We start from the raw sequence: 18,443 nt of genomic DNA on the forward strand, positions 1-18,443 counted from the left end.
AAAAATTAAAATGCTGAAACAGTGCTCTCAAATGGAACCTAAATGCGGATATATGATCTAGCGATCAACATGGTCATTCAAGAAATTTAGACCCTGTTGTTTGTGGAATAAAGACAAGGGAAGTCACGTTTATTATATACATGTACCAATTCTGCGAGTTCAAGAAACAGCGACTGTGTCAGACGAGGAGAAAACGTGAAAATTAAAACCGTGAAAATATCCCCTAAACAGTATTCTGGACATGATGTCAGCTTCATAGTAAACTGTTGGAAAATGATGCCACCAAAGATTGAAACCCACACCATCAGGAAGGGCAAGCTACACACTTAAAATGCTCAAGCTCCTCTTATAGAATCTATGTTGATATCTGTGTTGAATGGCAAATATCATTTTCTCCAACATGTACTGCCAAGGAACATCATATACAGTAAAACTCGGTTATAACGAAGTCGCTGGGACGCATGAAGTTACTTCGCTATATCCGTAATTCGTAATAACCATACAAGAAATTTATTAAATTTATACAGCTGGGGATCCAAATTGAATTCGCATTATCCGTACGCGTGTTCGTACTAAACGAGTTTCACTGTATAGAGTAGTCAGCACCTGTCATTCATTTAATATGTAAAATAAGATTTGGCAATGTATTAGCTTCTTATGTAACATTAATTGTTCTATAATTAATTTTGTAAATCTGGTCATTAGTCCAGTAAAGTGTTTATCAAATATTCCACAATGTACATCCTCTATAGTCATCAACTTGGTATAACTCAGCTCAATTTTATTGTGTTCATAATCGGCTTACTAATATCAATGAGTTCAGCATTGAAACTTGCCTGCATAGTCTTTGAGCTACATGTAAGATGACGGCTACTCATTTAAATTGTATGTTGAAATCTGCCCGCATAGACTTGAGTTAAGATACATAGTTCAGCAGAGAGCTGCTTATGTAAATTGTGCTTCAAAATCTGCTTGCATAGTCTTGAGTTAAGATACATTAGTTCAGCGGATAGCTGCTCATGTGAATTGTGCTGCAAACTCTGCTTTCATAGTCTTGAGTTAAGACACGATTTCAAAGGATAGCTCCTCATGTAAATTGTTTGTTACAATCTGCTTGCATAATCGAGAGTTAAGATACATGACTTCAGCGCATTGCTGCTCATGTAAATTGTGTGTTAAAATCTGCTTGCATATTCTTAGTTCAAGATACATGAATTCAGCGGATAGCTGCTCATGTAAATTGTATGTTAAAAACTCTGCCTGCATTGTCTTGAGGTTATATCAAGACCTACCTAATTTTACATATATACTAAACATTCCTTGCAGTGATTTTGGCTTCTCTTGATCCACAATTTAACAGCTAACAGGTGAATGTTAATGTATTTGTTGCATCAGTACTTGTTATTTGTCAAGAACACCTAGTCTAAAATGTATGTGATATCATATGAACTTCAACTTCTATGTTGTTTTATATATTTAAAAAAAAATACTTTAAAAAAATGCAGTAAATTTCAGTATTTTTACTAATTTTATAAAAATGTTTTCTTTTGATTTTTCTCCTTGTTTGGCGTCAACCCCTCACTGCGTGACACTGCGTGAGGGCTTGTGGCGCAATTGTTTGGACGCCTCCAAGGATTTACTCATTTATGTTATATTTTATGCATATTTACATGTACTCTGATATGTTCACTGCATGTTAATTTCTAGTCAGACTCAGGGGGATCACACTTGTACCTTTCATCTGTGTACATGTAACCTGTATTGTTTAATATTAGATGATCCCCCTTAATGATTTGTTATACATTTTACTATATGTCATTGAATAAAATGACATATTCCACAAAACTGCATATCTGTGTTTGGTTATCGCAGCGCAATTATCATAGAACCTTTCATTGCGAAATTGCACCTTATTTTGCTTGACAGAGTTATCCAATCAAAATCCTTGATTTTGTTGCGCCATTTTTGTTAGCCCGGCAGTGCATTGAAGAAAAAAACCCACCACCCACCCTTTTTGGGGTTTTTGGTTTTATATTATTTTGCATTTTAGTCCAGATTTGTATTTTTCTAACTAACTTGTCATATGTTTCTTGATTGGCGCAATTGTTTGAACGCCCCCAAAGATTTACTCATTTATGCTATATTTTATGCATATTTACATGTACTCTGATATGTTCACTGCATGTAAATTTCTAGCCAGTCTCGGCGCAATTGTTTGGACGCCTCCAAGGATTTACTCATTTATGTTATATTTTATGCATATTTACATGTACTCTGATATGTTCACTGCATGTAAATTTCTAGTCAGTCTCAGGGGGATCACACTTGTACCTTTCACCTGTGTACATGTAACCTGTATTGTTTAATATTAGATGATCCCCCTTAATGATTTGTTATACATTTTACTATATGTCATTGAATAAAATGACATATTCGACAAAACTGCATATCTGTGTTTGGTTGTTTTTCACTGCACTTTCAGGCTGATATTTCTCATAGGAGGCATAAATCCCTTTTTTATTTAACAAATATATAATCAATTGCAATATTTGTCCATGAATTGCCATGTGTATTGCAATATTTTCAATGCTACGCGGTTTTGTTAAAGCAGCACACGGATCAGAATTCGGCGAATTAACACTTTTTTAATAATTTGTAACACTAATAAATCGGAAAAACAGGGAAAAAAAACTTTTGCTATTACCAGGCATTCTACAGATTTCAATGGGTCTTATCCTACAGAAAACACTACACCACGACGTCACTACGTGACGCCTATAATTAGAAATCATGCTTTAATGCAAAAGTGAAAAGTTCAACGTACACTACCCCTGGGATCATTATTTTCAAAATATAATTATAATAGTTATGTAAAAACATCTCTATGTCATGAATAGTGCTGCTAGAATCCTACTGTTCCATAAAAAATATTTAATTTCACTTTCGGAAGAAATCTTGAAAATAAATTATTCATAATTCGAAAAAAAATGCATCAATTATAAAATTTTCCTTTGACTATGCAGCTACATTAACGTTATGAGAGAATCTTGAAATTACGATGGTGGCTGGCCGAAAAAAAATGCCTCAACTTCCAGCAAATCATTTATAATCGAAAATTGTCATCGAAATTTTAAAGCTTAATTCATGTATCTACATTGACTTTTGAACTAAAAATCTATCAAAAATCTGTTATATATATCAAAAATCTGTTATATATAGAATACTTTATTCAATAATGGAATAACGTCATTTATGATAAGACTGTCTGAATGCTTAAATGACTAAAAATATAGGTTTTATTTTGAGCTAGATTTCAATTTCAATTTGTTATCCTTGTTTGAAATTTCATTGCATTTGAGATAATACTTTAATCATGTATTAAAACAAGGTATTTTTTGTGAAGTCACATGACTGTGTTGATAACGTGACAAACATTTATGATATTCTTGAATACAAAAAATCAAATCGGCACAAGTGCAAAACAAAATTATTCTCCAAAGTTTGTTACATAAATCAATTCCTCGTGATCTCTGGTACATCAAAAGTGCAGGGGACAACTTTAGTTTTTACTCTGTAAGAAAATATTTCACGAGAAATTCAACTTACCAATATAAGAATGGGAATTAACACTCTTTATCGCAATTTACACAAAAATGGATATACTATACACAATTCCCCAGCAACATCCAGTTAGAGGACATAACACTCTTTTAGATTTTTTTTTATCACTTGTGCTATGTAAATGTGCAAATGTAAACACGATTCATAAAACCCTTTCGAACATCTTATCACTATAAGATTTGTATCATAATACAAAATCTTATGTAAATACAGATTTTTGCAAACTGTAAACAACTATTTCATAAAACCTATCACTTTTAACCAATTACTAAAAAATCATATAAAAAAGCATATGGTAAGTAATAATGGTCGACTTAACAAGTAAAGACGTTGATACTCTCATGGTTTTATGAAAAGGGGTAGATGACTCCTGGATATGATCAAGCAGTGCATAGTGCGTTGATAGACTGCTATCAGAACCTCATCCTCCATTTTCATTATTTTGACAGAGAGAGAAATATGGCGGGGGAAACACGTTGGAATACGGAGTTTATTTACAATCTTATAAAATATGTATTAGCGTGAGTACAGGAAAGTATTAAAGTACAAAAGTATTATCCTTAACGGGATCGTTTCACGTATACCTTTTCGTTTGTTGTTTCAATGTGGCATATAGGAGAGGCAAAAGAAACAGATGAATCTAAATTTTAAATGTTCAACATCATAATAGCACGTTTGAGCTTATTAAAACAATCTCAACACTTGAATTAAACAACAACCCCCTTCCCTCCCAAGGAAATCTACATGCCATATAAAAATTATTACACTTTCCCTGTCATGACAGCTCAAGTATGCAATGACTCGAAGTCATATTCTAGTATGATGTCATATTTAGGTAGTTCAGAGAAGAAAGTACGGTTTAAATAGTTTGATATTTTATGGGCAGCCTTATCCCTGTCGCGAAAAACTTCGTGGTTTTGTATATTATCATCATTTTGATAAACAAATAAGGCAATGACAAGATTTTGTTAAAGAACTGCGAACGATTGCATTCGATTGTTCTCCCGCGTACCTCCAAGTCAATTTTTAAAAGTTAATATATTCGATGAATTTTTAATATTTTTTTTATAGATAATTATATGGATTTTCATAAAACAATACTTATTTGGGAAAACAAAGAGAAATAATTCTAAAACTTTGGTAAAACTTGTGTTTTTCACTATAGAAATCAATGTTTCACAAAAATTCCTTTTTACAGTTAGAATGGAAGAATTATACCAAAGCTTTTTGTGTGACACGTGACACGGGGGGAGGGGGAACATATGTTTATTGACAAAAAACAATAAAAATGCTTATTTTCCACCAATTTCAAAGCGATATACAAGTGAAACATTATATTTTATTGAAATATTTATGTTTTATTTATTTACCTAAAACATAAGAAAAGATATAAGGAACATTTAATAATATAAGCTATTTCAAAATAGGGAAACCTATCGCCTATATTTTTCTTGAATAATTCAGGGATTTATTATTTATGTCATTTAATCAAAATCACGCGTAAGCGTTATTTAGTAAAAAGAATGCAATTTTTTTTAAGTTTGAGTCCATAATTTTTTCTAAAATGACCGAGATTGACCTGTGAAGCACATTTTCCATATTTTTTTGATACGTTAGCCTAGCAAAGTGCAAATAATTATAATAATTCATGCAAAACAATGATTATATATGGTTTACTAACAAGTTTTTACTCTATTTTGTGTATAAAAGTTGAATATTTAGACTTTAATTCATTTAAATACAACAAAATGTAGGATAGGTAAATTTCAGTATTTTACATTTCGGGGCATGTACTCCAATAGGCAATAGCAGAAAAGTGAAATGTTGACATATAATTTTTTTGTGTATATCATTGCATCATCATCTAATTTATAAAATGATTTTTTATCAAATAAGAACTACCTTAAAAAAAGATTTAATGGCCAAATTGCTATTCATATTGAATTAATTGGTTCCAAAATGTACGGTGTATCGAGAGTTAAATTTTGTCAATAACATATATTTTATTAAAAATTTTAAACCGGTTGGGTCATTATTTTTGGATATATACTCGATCGCCAAATTTAAACCAATCATGCTTTGACGTTTTTTTTTTATCAAACTACATGAAACACAGTGAGAACTATTTAAGTTTTCATATAAGATTTTTAATAGGTGATATGAAAAGAAATAATAAAATGAAAAATTAACAAGCACAAAAATGTATTTGAGCAAGAAAGTTTAAAGATAAAAAAAAACCGTCAAAACTTTGCGTAGATTTCTGTTTTTGAAAAAAAATTAAAGAATCAATCCCCTTGAACTATTAAATATGAAATAATAATGCGGTAGCTAGTATTGTACTTAAAATGGTCAATACTATTTCTGCTGTATGTAAATGCTTGTAAGAAAATATATATCTATTTCAATGTTTTCAATACCGTATAAGTGGAAATTTTAGCGAGATGCAAATTTGACAATCTGTTAATAAAAACTGGTATTTTATTTTTAGCGAGATGTGATTTTAGCGATTTTAAAATGCTCTCTAAAGAACCCATGACGAATAAAACGCCATCATTTTTTTGCGATATTTAATTTTAGCGATCTGATAAGGCTCGCTAAAACAAGTGCTTATACGGTATGTAGCAGGCTTTTATATTTGCAGTGTTGGTCATTAGATTATCACTTGTTGCTCTTTTTTATTATTATTTCAAGGAAAATCCAGTTCTTGACAACGGAAGAGGACATTTTCGCTGTCACACAAAGTTATGAATATACATGACACTTAGATATTTCACATGTATTTTGCAATGAATTCTTTAAACAATGCCTGACGAATAAAACGCCATAAATTTTTTAATTTGATTTGCCTATCTCAAAGCTTTGCTAAAACAACTTTTATTCGCGTGCGAGAAAGGCTTTTATATTTGCAGTGTTGGTCATTAGATTATCACTTGTTGCTCTTTTTTATTATTATTTCAAGGAAAATGTTATTTGTCTACGGATAAACAGCTGTCACACAAAGTTATGAATATACATGACAAAATAATTCACAATTTATCTTGGTAAATTCTTTAAATAAAGCCTTCGCGAATATTTAATTTGATTTTACAGTAAAGGCTTCAATAATATTTCTGTTATCCAGTCATTCTCTTTTCCTGATTCTATCTCTGTCAAAGTTGATCCCAGTCTTTCACAGTCCTCCTAAAATAGAAATATTCAAATGCATTGTTCTATTTGGTGTTAATTACTCTCTTTTTTTATTTTCTTGCTCTCTCTCTCTCTCATTAACATAGTCTGTTTTGTACTTCCAAATGCATCATTTTTTTAAAGAGGAATGTGAAGACATATGCCGAGGATCAAGATAAACCTTCACTTTATCCGTGTTCGTGGGTTTTATATTTAGGTTCACATTAGAAATAATAAATTCATTGTTTGGGGATGGATTTTGAATTTATAGCGAGCGCAGCGAGCTCAATAGACTAACGTGTAAGAACAGAGGAAATTCGGAATGAAATATGAACATGAAACATTCTCAGAATTCCTTTACTACTCAATGTCCTTTGCGCGAATATATAAATAAATAAAAAATTAAAAACTTAAAGCATAAAAGGCTATGAGTTTGTAGAAATCTTTCATCTGAAATAAAATAACCCTGTTATGTTCTTCGACCAAAATATTGCACGAGGTCTAAAGCTTTAACCAGACACAAAAAATGAAAATTTTGCGCTTTTAATAATTCTTGTCAGCTTTAACTGTGGAATATTAAAAATATCCAATGATCAATTACCATGATGTAAAAAGGTAAACATGAGATAAATAAATATAGTTAAATAATCAGAATGTTATATATACAAGGGTTGTCCCAAAAAGTCGTAGGCAATGTTTATAAATTTTTGAACACGTCACCAATTCTAACCTAATTCTAACTTATTTTGCATAGATTTTATACATTCAATGTTTAAAATTGTGAATTCTTAAATATATATCTTTCATATTGATAATATTGGTACGATGCAGGCCGATATGGTCTGTCGGCGCACGAACAAAATTCGTAATACATGTAATGTACGCATATAACTTTGACATTTGCTTTTATTTCTTTGATACTATGTAAAATATTGAACTCAAATTTAAATCAGTGAAATCAAGATTCAAAATTTTTATAACATGTCAGATTTCATATATACATTGCATTAGAATCAGACGATTGATGTCATTATTTTCAGAGTATTATTTGAATGGAGTTTGATTTAAGTGACGTCGTTACTGTGCGCACAGTAATGTAATAAATTGATTTTGGTACTTTTTTCTGCCTGGTTTAATTAACGTTATGTACTCGGTCACACATTTTCTGCGCAATTTTTTTCCCATTAAATTTAATACAAATATAAGGCATATTAGGAGATTCTTTCGATATCCGCGTAATTTTCTACCAGCGGATTGAACAGATACCCTGAATTATGACCGAGTGGAAAAAGTACTTCTGCAGTACATCAGAGACGGGAAAAAGTACAAAAATGACATTTCACATGAGATTTAAACAGAGAACTTGTTTAAGATGACATGAAATTTAATGACAGTGTTTTTTCCATATCGAAAAAATAATCACTACATGTTAGAAGTAGAGTACTGTTTGTTTAACACAGAGAGATATGAACCTTCTGGACTTTGAACGTCGTCAAACAAGATGTATCCTCTGTTGCCTAGATATAAGGTGATCTTTCGACTAAATTTGGACTAAAATTTGAGTCTGCTTTAAAAAAGTTCAGTAGTGTATTTATATAAGTTCCTTGGTCAGGAGTGGTTTTTCACTTTAAAAAATATTCATTTGGATGTCAATAGACGCATGTGAAGCAGAAAAAGAGATCCTATCGTTATGAGAGACGTAAATTACGCTTGCAATTGTACCACGTGCATGACTTGCACGATTTCTTTATTTTTTCATAGCTTTCTTATTCAATGGGGTACCATCATGAAAGTTTAATGCATGATCATGTAAAGTTAAACTTTGCTATGACAAGATAAAAAATTTCATTCAGCATAGAGAAAATAAACTGTTTTTCCTGTCTACAAATTTTTGAGACAACCCTTGTTGTTTTTTTTTTTTTTTTTTGAAACTGAAGATATAAAATGGGAAGTATTACTGAGCGTTGGAACATGGAAAGCACATTTCGCTATTTTAACCGGGACTGTGGTGTTTGTTTGGAAATGTTACAAACGCGTGGCTCTAAAAGTGACTGGACATCGAGAGGATAGGATATTTGTAACATGTCCATTTAGGACCATTTGCTAAAGCTCAGCTGCGCCTTCCAAAAAAAAAAAACACTGTTGCACTACAACACAAACCACCCTCGCGCTATCACAACATCTATCAACACGCTGTCACGTTAACACTTGTTTACATAACACGCTGTCGCGCGAAAACACAACTCTTGACCGTGTGCTGTGTATTTGGGCGACAGCGTGTTGCTTGAAAGAGTGTTAATTGTGTGTTAGCGTGACCGCGTGTTGAGAGAACTTGTGTTAGCGTGAGAGAGTGTTATGTGTTATCGGGACGGCGTGTAATGTAAATATACTGATGCGTGACAGTGTGTTTTGTGGCAGGGGGACTCCATGTTGTGCGAAATTCGTTTGACAGCGTGTTGTTTGTTAGCGTGTTTTTTCTGAACGCGTTGTGATTGCCCTACCTGGACACAATATATCTGTGCCGTATGCTCTTTGTATTATTTTAAATCGCAAACACTGTCCTTTTTTTGGCTTGAGGTTTGTATTTTTTAAAAGAAAATTTATCTTGAATACTTGAGGATTTGATAGCAATATTGATATATTAAAAGAATAATGAGATGCAGATAACCATTTCAGAGTTTTAAATGTTTTATATGAATTCTAGACATACCTTAGCATCATGCCATGTACGTTTTTCGGAGCGAACCATATACAACTTGCCTTCAAAGGGTACCCATACCTCTTGAAACTCTAAAATATATGCGAAAAATTAAAAGCATTACACATGCACAGCACAAGGTTATAAATGAATCCTGCATTGAACATTTTTCTCCACATGTAAAAAATATTTGGATAAAAAATTGAAAAATTCTAAAAGTACACAGATCATATCTTTCTCTTGAAATACTCTTCCAAATTAATTTCCAGTGCATGTTATTTTGTGGTTATTTAAATAATGTTTTTATATAATTCAAAGGTTAAGAGTCTATCCTAGAATTACTTTTAGGAGAGAAACAAAAAACAAATTATTCATATTCATTGCAATATTTTATACTCAGCTGAAAATATATAACTATATTTTTATGCATAAAATGTTCTGTTTTCTAAGGGCAGTTTTGAGACATAATGGTTAAATGCACAGACAATTTCTCTAAGTAAGTTTGAATGTATATTCTGTTTTTCTAACAAAAAATTTGTTAATAGGAAAACGTTCGTCTTCTTTATGTTAAATGATTACTGATAATTAAAAAAATCCCCAAGAACTCGTCCTTGTAGGTTATTTTGAAATAAAATTTATTGTACATGTACGTTATATTATATATCATACCACAAGTCAGATTTATTGTCCATTGACCATTTGAAGAACATCCAAGCATTCCTGATCCCTTTTTCTTGAAGATATATTTGTGACACTGTAGATGTATCTGTCGGTAGATTCCTATTGCGTCCCATCTTTCCAAACTATTCGAGTCAACGCCTTGTACAACCGGAGGCATTCCACAGTCTGTTTTTATTTAAATATAATCTAAATCTTAGTTGTGCAAATGATCTTTAATGATGCATCATTGATTACAATTTCATTGATTCCTTCACAGTGGAGTTTGAGAGAAAACAGTGACTCGCGCGTGTGTTCGGGAGGTTAAAAGAGAGAAAGTAAGGGAGGACGGGTGTGTGAGGGTGTGTGTGTGTGTGTGTTAGTTTTTTATGTGCAAAATGGAAGTGCCAAAATGACATCCTGATCCATGTCAAAGGTTGTCTAGGTCTATAGACAAAAGTATGCCCTTTGAAAGGGGATTCTCCCTTTTGCACTGTCCTTGTTCATGAATGGATTTTAGTGTACATGATATAAATGCATGCAGGGAACAGTGTCGTCCTAAAAATACTATTACCTCAGACGACTATTTCATTTTTGTAAAAAAAATCTTTAATAAGTGTTCTACAATCCAAATACCCGGATACATATGGACCAAATATTTTTGTCTGATTTTTACCTTGCTAATTGTCCCCAACCTGGCGCTGTATTTAGAACGTCTACTCTAGGGTCGTGAAATAAGGATTTGATCCTTACAATGGGAGTTCGAATCCCACTGTGGAACGCGAAAACTGGTCCATTTGATGATGCTGTATAAACTGAGGTCCCATATCACAGTAGGTGTTGACATGAAAAAGATCCCTCCCTGCTCAATGACCCTAGGTGCCGAGTATAGGACATCATTTGCAGCTATCGATAGGCAAGTTTTGGCGTTCCCATATACATAAACATTCTCGAGAGGGACGTTAAACAACATAAATTTATCTAGAGTCGCATTGTATGGTGTTGATTTTTATTCCGTGAGTTGGAATCCCACTGCTCAATAAGGAGACCGGCACTTAGGGATTCTATAAACTGGGATCCGCATAAAAGCATAAAAAGATGCATCTATTCTAAAAGGATGTCGCTGACCAATACAGGCGTCTTAATGTTAGTTGATATTCCCTAAGAAGGACTTGAAACAAACAAACTTACCTGAATATATACATTTATAATTTCCAAGGGATTTGGGGATGCATTTTTCATTTTCTTTGCACTTTGCCATCGAACAAGCTTCTGTCATTTTCTGTAAGACGTAAAGTATTTAATGAATACTGGATGCCTAAGCAAAATCATTATTATTTGCAGTTTTCAAAATAAAAAAATAATAAACAGCTAATTTTGTTTTATAAATCTTTACTGATATATTCCGTTTTGTTAATTCAAATGCTGAGTGAAAGCATCTTTAATATAAGACGTTTGAGATTGATTAATTTTAGTACTATTCACAATATGTTAAAAATAAAAAGATGTTGCATTATTCAAAGAACATATCTTTTCTTAAAATATAACATCAAATAATTTTTGTATGATTAATACTTATAAAATATATTTACCGGGTCCCAGTCTTCTCTTTTGCTAAAGATCCACCCCTTGTCTTCTTTGTATCTTTCTTGGGCAGTAGCTTCATTTTCATAACTGATTTCACAGTAATTTGCCCCTTGGTAATAACTTAAAGATTTACAGCGCGTGGTTCTTAAGCATTCTTCCACACAATCTAAAATGCTATACTCGGTAAAGGAATCAATCATTTTTCTATCTAGCCTGTAACTGTATCTTAGTTTGGAATATCCGTCTTGTAAATTTCCTGATATTATTAAGAAAGTATCCAAAAGAAAAACGAAATTCTGTATGCCTTTCATATTTTCCTTGTTGTTCCTGTTTTGTCTGACAAAAAAATAACCGTCTTGTTATGTATCTGCTGACACAAAAGCCAATAATTAGTAATAAACGAGAAATGAATATTTCATCATAATTGATATGATAACAGGGGTTCTCAATATCTGTCAATAAATACAGCATCTAATTTAGGATGTTGAATACACATATTGTCATTTCTTAAAGCAAGGCTATTGACTTACTTTTCTTGGAATTTTTTCTTGGAATTCGGGTTGACTCAATACTTAACTGTTTGCACACGCACAGTCGTTGTGTATTAGTCAACGTCTTACACGTAGCCGAAAGAATTTTTCCAACGCTGCACGATTATTTCAGTACTAGTATCTCCTGCTACTTCATACGCACACATGCATATGCAGTTGGTCACCGCTGCCAATATTCTCAAGTTTACTTTCCTGTCCACACAGAAAAAAAAATTTCTAAAAAAATCATCAAACCCTCAGGCCTAATGCACGCAACATTTTCTCTTGCAATCATAGAGGTCATACGACGTTTTAACCTGGGGAGGACACAATTGTGCCCTGCTTAGAACTCATACGTTAACAAATTGTAGGCCTATCAAGTGATTTTCAAGTTGCGCATGTGGTCAAAACACTTAATAGATAAATAACTTTATAAAAACTTCTACATACCTTCATCAGAAAGTCTGATTATTCATAATTGAATTGTATGATGTTGAATATTTTAAGATGAACGAAAAAATCTATCACTTTTTAATGCAAGCTGTGACAAGCTATCTCGAATTAAATCTGTTTTGTGAATGTCAAAATTATTCAAATTCTTTTTCACTAACAAATTGTGGTTCATGGTGACATGAAATATCAAGCCATTCACCCATGAGGGAAAGCGATAACATGAAACAATTCTATCGGTTACGGCCATTTTCTTCTACGGATCTAAAGTTTCTGAAAGCTTCATTATCATGATTTTTACTGCTTTAACAACAAGTGAAAAATACTTATATTTGCATTCCAGAGGAAATCCTGACTTACATGATTTTGTCACTGGCTCTAAAATCAATCATGATATTTAACAAATCACAAACAATTATTAAGTATTTCCCTCTCAAACACAATTATCTTGATACAAGCAGCGCAGTCAACACATTCTCTTAATTTTTGTTTTGATGCAGTTGTGACGTCATCGATCAACGTTATTGAAACCCTCTGACAAAAATCAATGATTTAACAAATGAAAAATGATAATGCCTTTATAACTGCTAAAGATTTTTGTTTGTTTTTTTTTTATATAATAAAGTTAAATTTTGGCACACTTATAAATAAACAGCTTCTTTAAAAAATATTTTACAATGAAATTTTATAAATTCCGTGTGAAATTTGAATTGGCTAATTAAATTTCTTATTATTTTCAAACAATTAATAATTTTTCTACACTTTCCCCAAAGTAAGATTTTAACAAGCCATGTCTTATCCAGTTCTTTTCTCATTCATAGATTAGTTCTGCTAAATATGCAACAGACCTTTCTTAATTATAATGCATAAAAATACTGCAAGTAAAACCTTACCACCTAAGAGTAAAAAAATATTTATTTTTAACAAGGTTTCATAGGGTCAATAATTCAGACGATTTGTAAACCTATTAATTACTCTTAATTAGTACCAGGATTTACACGTATGACGTCTGATCAATATGCAATGATTTTTAGCTAATTAAAAAGATTATATTTTTGCAGAAAAATCAAAATCGTTATTTATTAAGGGAAAAATTATTGATCGGATAGTTTTTATATCATCTTTGTTATGTCATTTAAATTTTGAAACATGATAAAAATTCTTTTAAAAGTTACCAATTACTATTTTGTGTTTATGAATAACTCACATAATCATCAAATTACAATTCTGGTTTCATAATATTCTTTTTTTCAACGTTCATAAAATTGTAAATAAATCTGAGAAGTACTAAAACAGAATACATAGAATTTGTGCCCTATTATGGTATAAAAATTTGAAAGATAAAAATGTTATTTTTCAACGTACTATTGACTATGAGATTCTACTTAAATTTTACCGAACCATTTGATTGATTTATCTTATTCTAAGCAAATAAACTGAATATGGAATAGAACTGTATTATAGAATTATGAGTTATTTACTATGAAGCATACGTTAATTAATCTGAAATAGGTTGCATATTTTTTGCAATAATTTCTCACTCATTTCAGCAAGTTTACAAAATGGCTATTCAAAGGTAAAATATGGCCACAGGTTGGATAGGAAAATGATTAACTCCTTCACTGGGTATAGTATACTCGACTGTGTAGAAAAATATCTAAGAACAACGAGATATACAAATATGCGTTATTATAAATTTATAGCTAATAACTGTTAAATGAACTATAAGAATATAAGAACAGCTCCTGAAAGATATCATGCAGGATCTATAGCAAGAGAGAAGGAAGACTGGAACACGGTGAGAGAAGGCGTGGATCTATAGGGATAGAGAGGACTGGGACAAGGTAAAACAAGGGGCGGATCTAAAAGACGAGGAAAGACTGAGACAAAATAAGACAGGGGTCGATCTATAGGTAGAGGGAAGACTGTAACAAGGTTAGAAAAGGGGTGGATCTATAAAGAGAAGGAAGACTGGGACAAGGTCAGACAAGTAGTGGAACTATAGGGGGAGAGAAGACAGGGAAAATGTATGAAAAGGGGTGGATATAAAGGGAGAGGGAGGACTGGGACAAGATAAGACATAAAGTTGATCTATAGGGAGAGGGAGGACTGAGACAAGGTAAGACAAGGAGTGGATCTATAGGGAGAGGGAAGACTGGGACAAGGTAAGGCAAGGGGTGGATCTATAGGGAGAGAGAAGACTGGGACAGGGTAAGACAAGGGGTGGATCTATAGGGAGAGAGAATAAGGGACAGGGTAAGACAAGGATGATTAATCTATAGGGAGAGAGAAGACGAGATATGGGACAGGGTAAGACAAGGGGTGGATCTATAGGGAGAGAGAAGACTGGGACAGGGTAAGACAAGGAGTGGATCTATAGGGAGAGAGAAGACTGGGACAAGGTAAGGCAAGGGGTGGATTTATAGGGAGAGAAGACTGGGACAAGGTAAGACAAGGAGTGGATCTGTAGGGAGAGGGAAGACTGGGACAAGGTAAGACAAGGAGTAGATCTATAGGGAGAGGGAAGACTGGGACAAGATAAAACAAGAAGTTGATCTACAGGGAGAGGGACGACTGAGACAAGGTAAAACAAGAGGTGGATCTATAGGGAGAGGGAAAGCTGTGACATAGTATGACAAGGGGTGGATCTACAGCGAGAGAGAGAGAAGACAAGGAGTGGATCTATAGGGAGAGGGAAGACTGAGACAAGGTCAGACAGGGAATGGATCTATAGGTAGAGAGAAGACTGTAACAAGGTAAGACAAGGGATGGATCTGTAGGGAGAAGGAGGACTGGGACAAGGTTAAACACGTAGTGGAACTATAGGGACAGAGAAGACTGGGACAATGTATGAGAAAGGGTGGATCTATAGGGAGAGGGAAGACTGAGACAAGTTAAGACAAGGAGTAGATCTATAGGGAGCGGGAAGACTGACACAAGTTAAGACAAGGAGTAGATCTATAGGAAGAGTGAAGACTGAGAAAAGGTAAGACAATGGTTAGATCTATAGGGAGAGGGAAGACTGAGACAAGGTAAGACAAGGAGTGGATCTATAGGGAGAGGGAAGACTGAGACAAGGTAAGACAAGGAGTGGATCTATAGGGAGAGGGAAGACTGGAACAAGATAAGACAATGGGTGGATCTATAGGGAGAGGGAAGACTGAGACAAGTTAAGACAAGAGGTGGATCTATAGGAAGAGTGAAGATTGAGACAAGGTAAGACAAGGGGTAGATCTATAGGGAGAGGGAAGAATAAGACAAGGTAAGACAAGGAGTGGATCTATAGGGAGAGGGAAGACGGGGGCAAGATAAGACAAGAAGTTGATCTATAGGGAGAAGGAAGACTGGAACAAGATAAGACAATGGGTGGATCTATAGGGAGAGGGAAGACTGAGACAAGTTAAGACAAGGGGTGGATCTATAGGAAGAGTGAAGATTGAGACAAGGTAAGACAAGGGGTAGATCTATAGGGAGAGGGAAGGATAAGACAAGGTAAGACAAGGAGTGGATCTATAGGGAGAGGGAAGACGGGGGCAAGATAAGACAAGAAGTTGATCTATAGGGAGAGGGACGACTGAGAAAATGTAAGACAAAGGGTGGATCTATAGGGAGAGGGAAGACTAGGACAATGTATGAGAAGGGGTGGATCTACAGAGAGAGAGAGAAAACAAGGGGTGGATCTATAGTGAGAGGGAGGACTGGGACAAAATAAGACAAAAAGTTGATCTATAGGGAGAGGGAGGACTGGGACAAGGTAAGACAAGGGGTGGATCTATAGGGAAAGGGAAGACTGAGACAAGGTAAGACAAGGGGTGGATCTATAGGGAGAGGGAAGACTGACATAAAGAATTTTTCCTGTATCTTACTTAATAGATGTACCAAAGTTTGCCCAAAACTGTAGTAACCTTCAAGGCAATATTATTCAGAAATTAATAAATATAAGAATTGTTGTAGCCTGTTGTATGAAATGTTTATTTAAATATGACTAAATCTTATGAATGGGTGATATTTTTTATGTTTATATACAAAGGAATATTTGGACAAGTGTCCAAACGTTTTGTAAACGTTTTATTTGTCTAGATTTTGCATTTTTCACCCAGTTTTGTTTACTTCTCCACGTGCCCCCGTGCTAAAAATAGCACCAAGCGACGTTTCATAACAACGGTTAGTAACTCTAAACTAAGACCGCGATTGAGACATAGGCCTTATGCACATTTTATAAGAAAGTTGATAAAGTTAAAGCTTTAAAAAACAGAGCATGGGAAATTGATTAAATACAGAGGAATATTAAATTTTACACAGTATTTCTTTCTGACACAGAAACTTGAATCGCATGCATCACGATTATCATGCTCGTAATTGCCATCTTTTATGAACCCGTTAACTAATCATGTAGCGCTGGAACATATTGAAGTTCCCCTAAATTATTTACATATGAACAGGATAATAAATTCTCATAATATTGATCATCTGATTAGCTGATTGACTCTCCATTGATTGTCACGCTTCACAGCGTAGTCGCAGATTAACGATGTGTTTGTTGAGCGCAGTCTGCTTTCCTTCGAGGCAGGGTGATCCCGAGGCATGCGAGGTGCATGACTCAAGTCATTAAAAAAGTAAGTGTGAGGACTGAAATGCAATAAAATTTAATCATGGCCGCTGTCGATTTTAACCATGGCGCAGCTCGTTTAACCATGGGGCACATAAATGTAACCACGGCAGGCCGCTATAGTAAAACCCCTTGTGGAGAACCCTGAATAAAAGGCACCAATTACCTTTTGATGTCAGCAAAGAGTTTGAATTTTTTTAGCATTTAGGCCCTTAACAGTGAGTAATATTTTTTGTCTGTGTCTACTGCTACCTCTTATATACGGTCTCATCCAAAACAATTGGTCACAGCCTCACATACTGGGTTGTAATCCGACATTGAATATTCAACATCTTTCCATGTTCTTAGAGCAAACCTTCAACCAATGCATCAATTGGGTGACTTGAATAATGATAAATTCTAGTAAACTTGTTTATAGGGAAGAGAATAAGACTTAGTACGTTTTTTCCTATTATAACTAAATTCTTCAGATTCATGTAAGGAGCCAAATGCAAAGTCCTCTGTGAATAAAGGAAAAAAAGTCCAAGAGAGACAACGCAGCATTTCATTTTCTTTTAATAGACAATAACAGGAGTACAAATGAATGCAAATTGCCTAGCTAACCAGTACGTAATATGTTACCATTTGGATTGTATTGATTGATTGTATATTGTTTAACGTCCCTCTCGAGAATTTTTCACTCATATGGAGACGTCACCGTGTGCCGGTGAAGGGCTTCAAATTCTGACCTTTACTCGGCACTCAGGGCCGTTGAGCAGTGAGGGATCTTTATCGTGCCAACGCCTGCCGCTGACACGGGGCCTCGCTTTTTAAGGTCTCATCCGAAGGACCCGCAACTTTCACTTCAAAGTGCCGAGCACATGGCGAAGAAACAGTTGCCACCCATTTTCTATCGACTGGGTCAGTCGCGGTCGAGAAACGAACTCACGACCTCCCGATCACGGAGCGAGCGCTCTACCGACTGAGCTACCGTGGACGGTCAAAAACGCTTTGAACGGGTTGTTATAATTTAAAGAAGTATGCCCTAGGTATATCATATTTTAATGACATAAATCTTAATTTTTTTACGCAGTGGCAATGAACAGTTCTTCGTCTGAGGACACTTTAATTGCGTTGGAAATATATG

General features: G+C 34.1%; 1 protein-coding gene across 1 annotated transcript; it reads right to left on the bottom strand.

Moving 5' to 3' along the window:
- Positions 1–6,705: 6,705 nt before the first annotated feature.
- On the bottom strand, positions 6,706–11,928 carry LOC134254981 (uncharacterized). The gene is made up of 5 exons (XM_062737520.1): positions 11,734–11,928; positions 11,333–11,423; positions 10,154–10,330; positions 9,497–9,576; positions 6,706–6,801 (listed from the first exon to the last, which is right to left on the bottom strand). Exons 1-5 carry the CDS (start codon positions 11,926–11,928, stop codon positions 6,706–6,708), a joined length of 639 nt encoding a protein of 212 aa, XP_062593504.1.
- Positions 11,929–18,443: the final 6,515 nt, after the last annotated feature.

The sequence above is a fragment of the Saccostrea cucullata genome, unplaced genomic scaffold, assembly GCF_032062105.1.
Source record: "Saccostrea cucullata isolate Sc308-1 unplaced genomic scaffold, CSIRO_AGI_Scuc_v1 ctg1285, whole genome shotgun sequence".
Lineage (NCBI taxonomy): Eukaryota > Metazoa > Mollusca > Bivalvia > Ostreida > Ostreidae > Saccostrea > Saccostrea cuccullata.

Excerpts from the sequence above, each read along its gene's own strand:
- LOC134254981 (XM_062737520.1), bottom strand. The coding sequence starts at position 11,928 with ATGATTGATTCCTTTACCGAGTATAGCATTTTAGATTGTGTGGAAGAA. Across the intron at positions 11,424-11,733 it reads AAAGAGAAGACTGGGACCCG|AAAATGACAGAAGCTTGTTC; the intron begins GTAAATATATTT and ends TACGTCTTACAG. Across the intron at positions 10,331-11,332 it reads TTATAAATGTATATATTCAG|ACTGTGGAATGCCTCCGGTT; the intron begins GTAAGTTTGTTT and ends AAATAAAAACAG.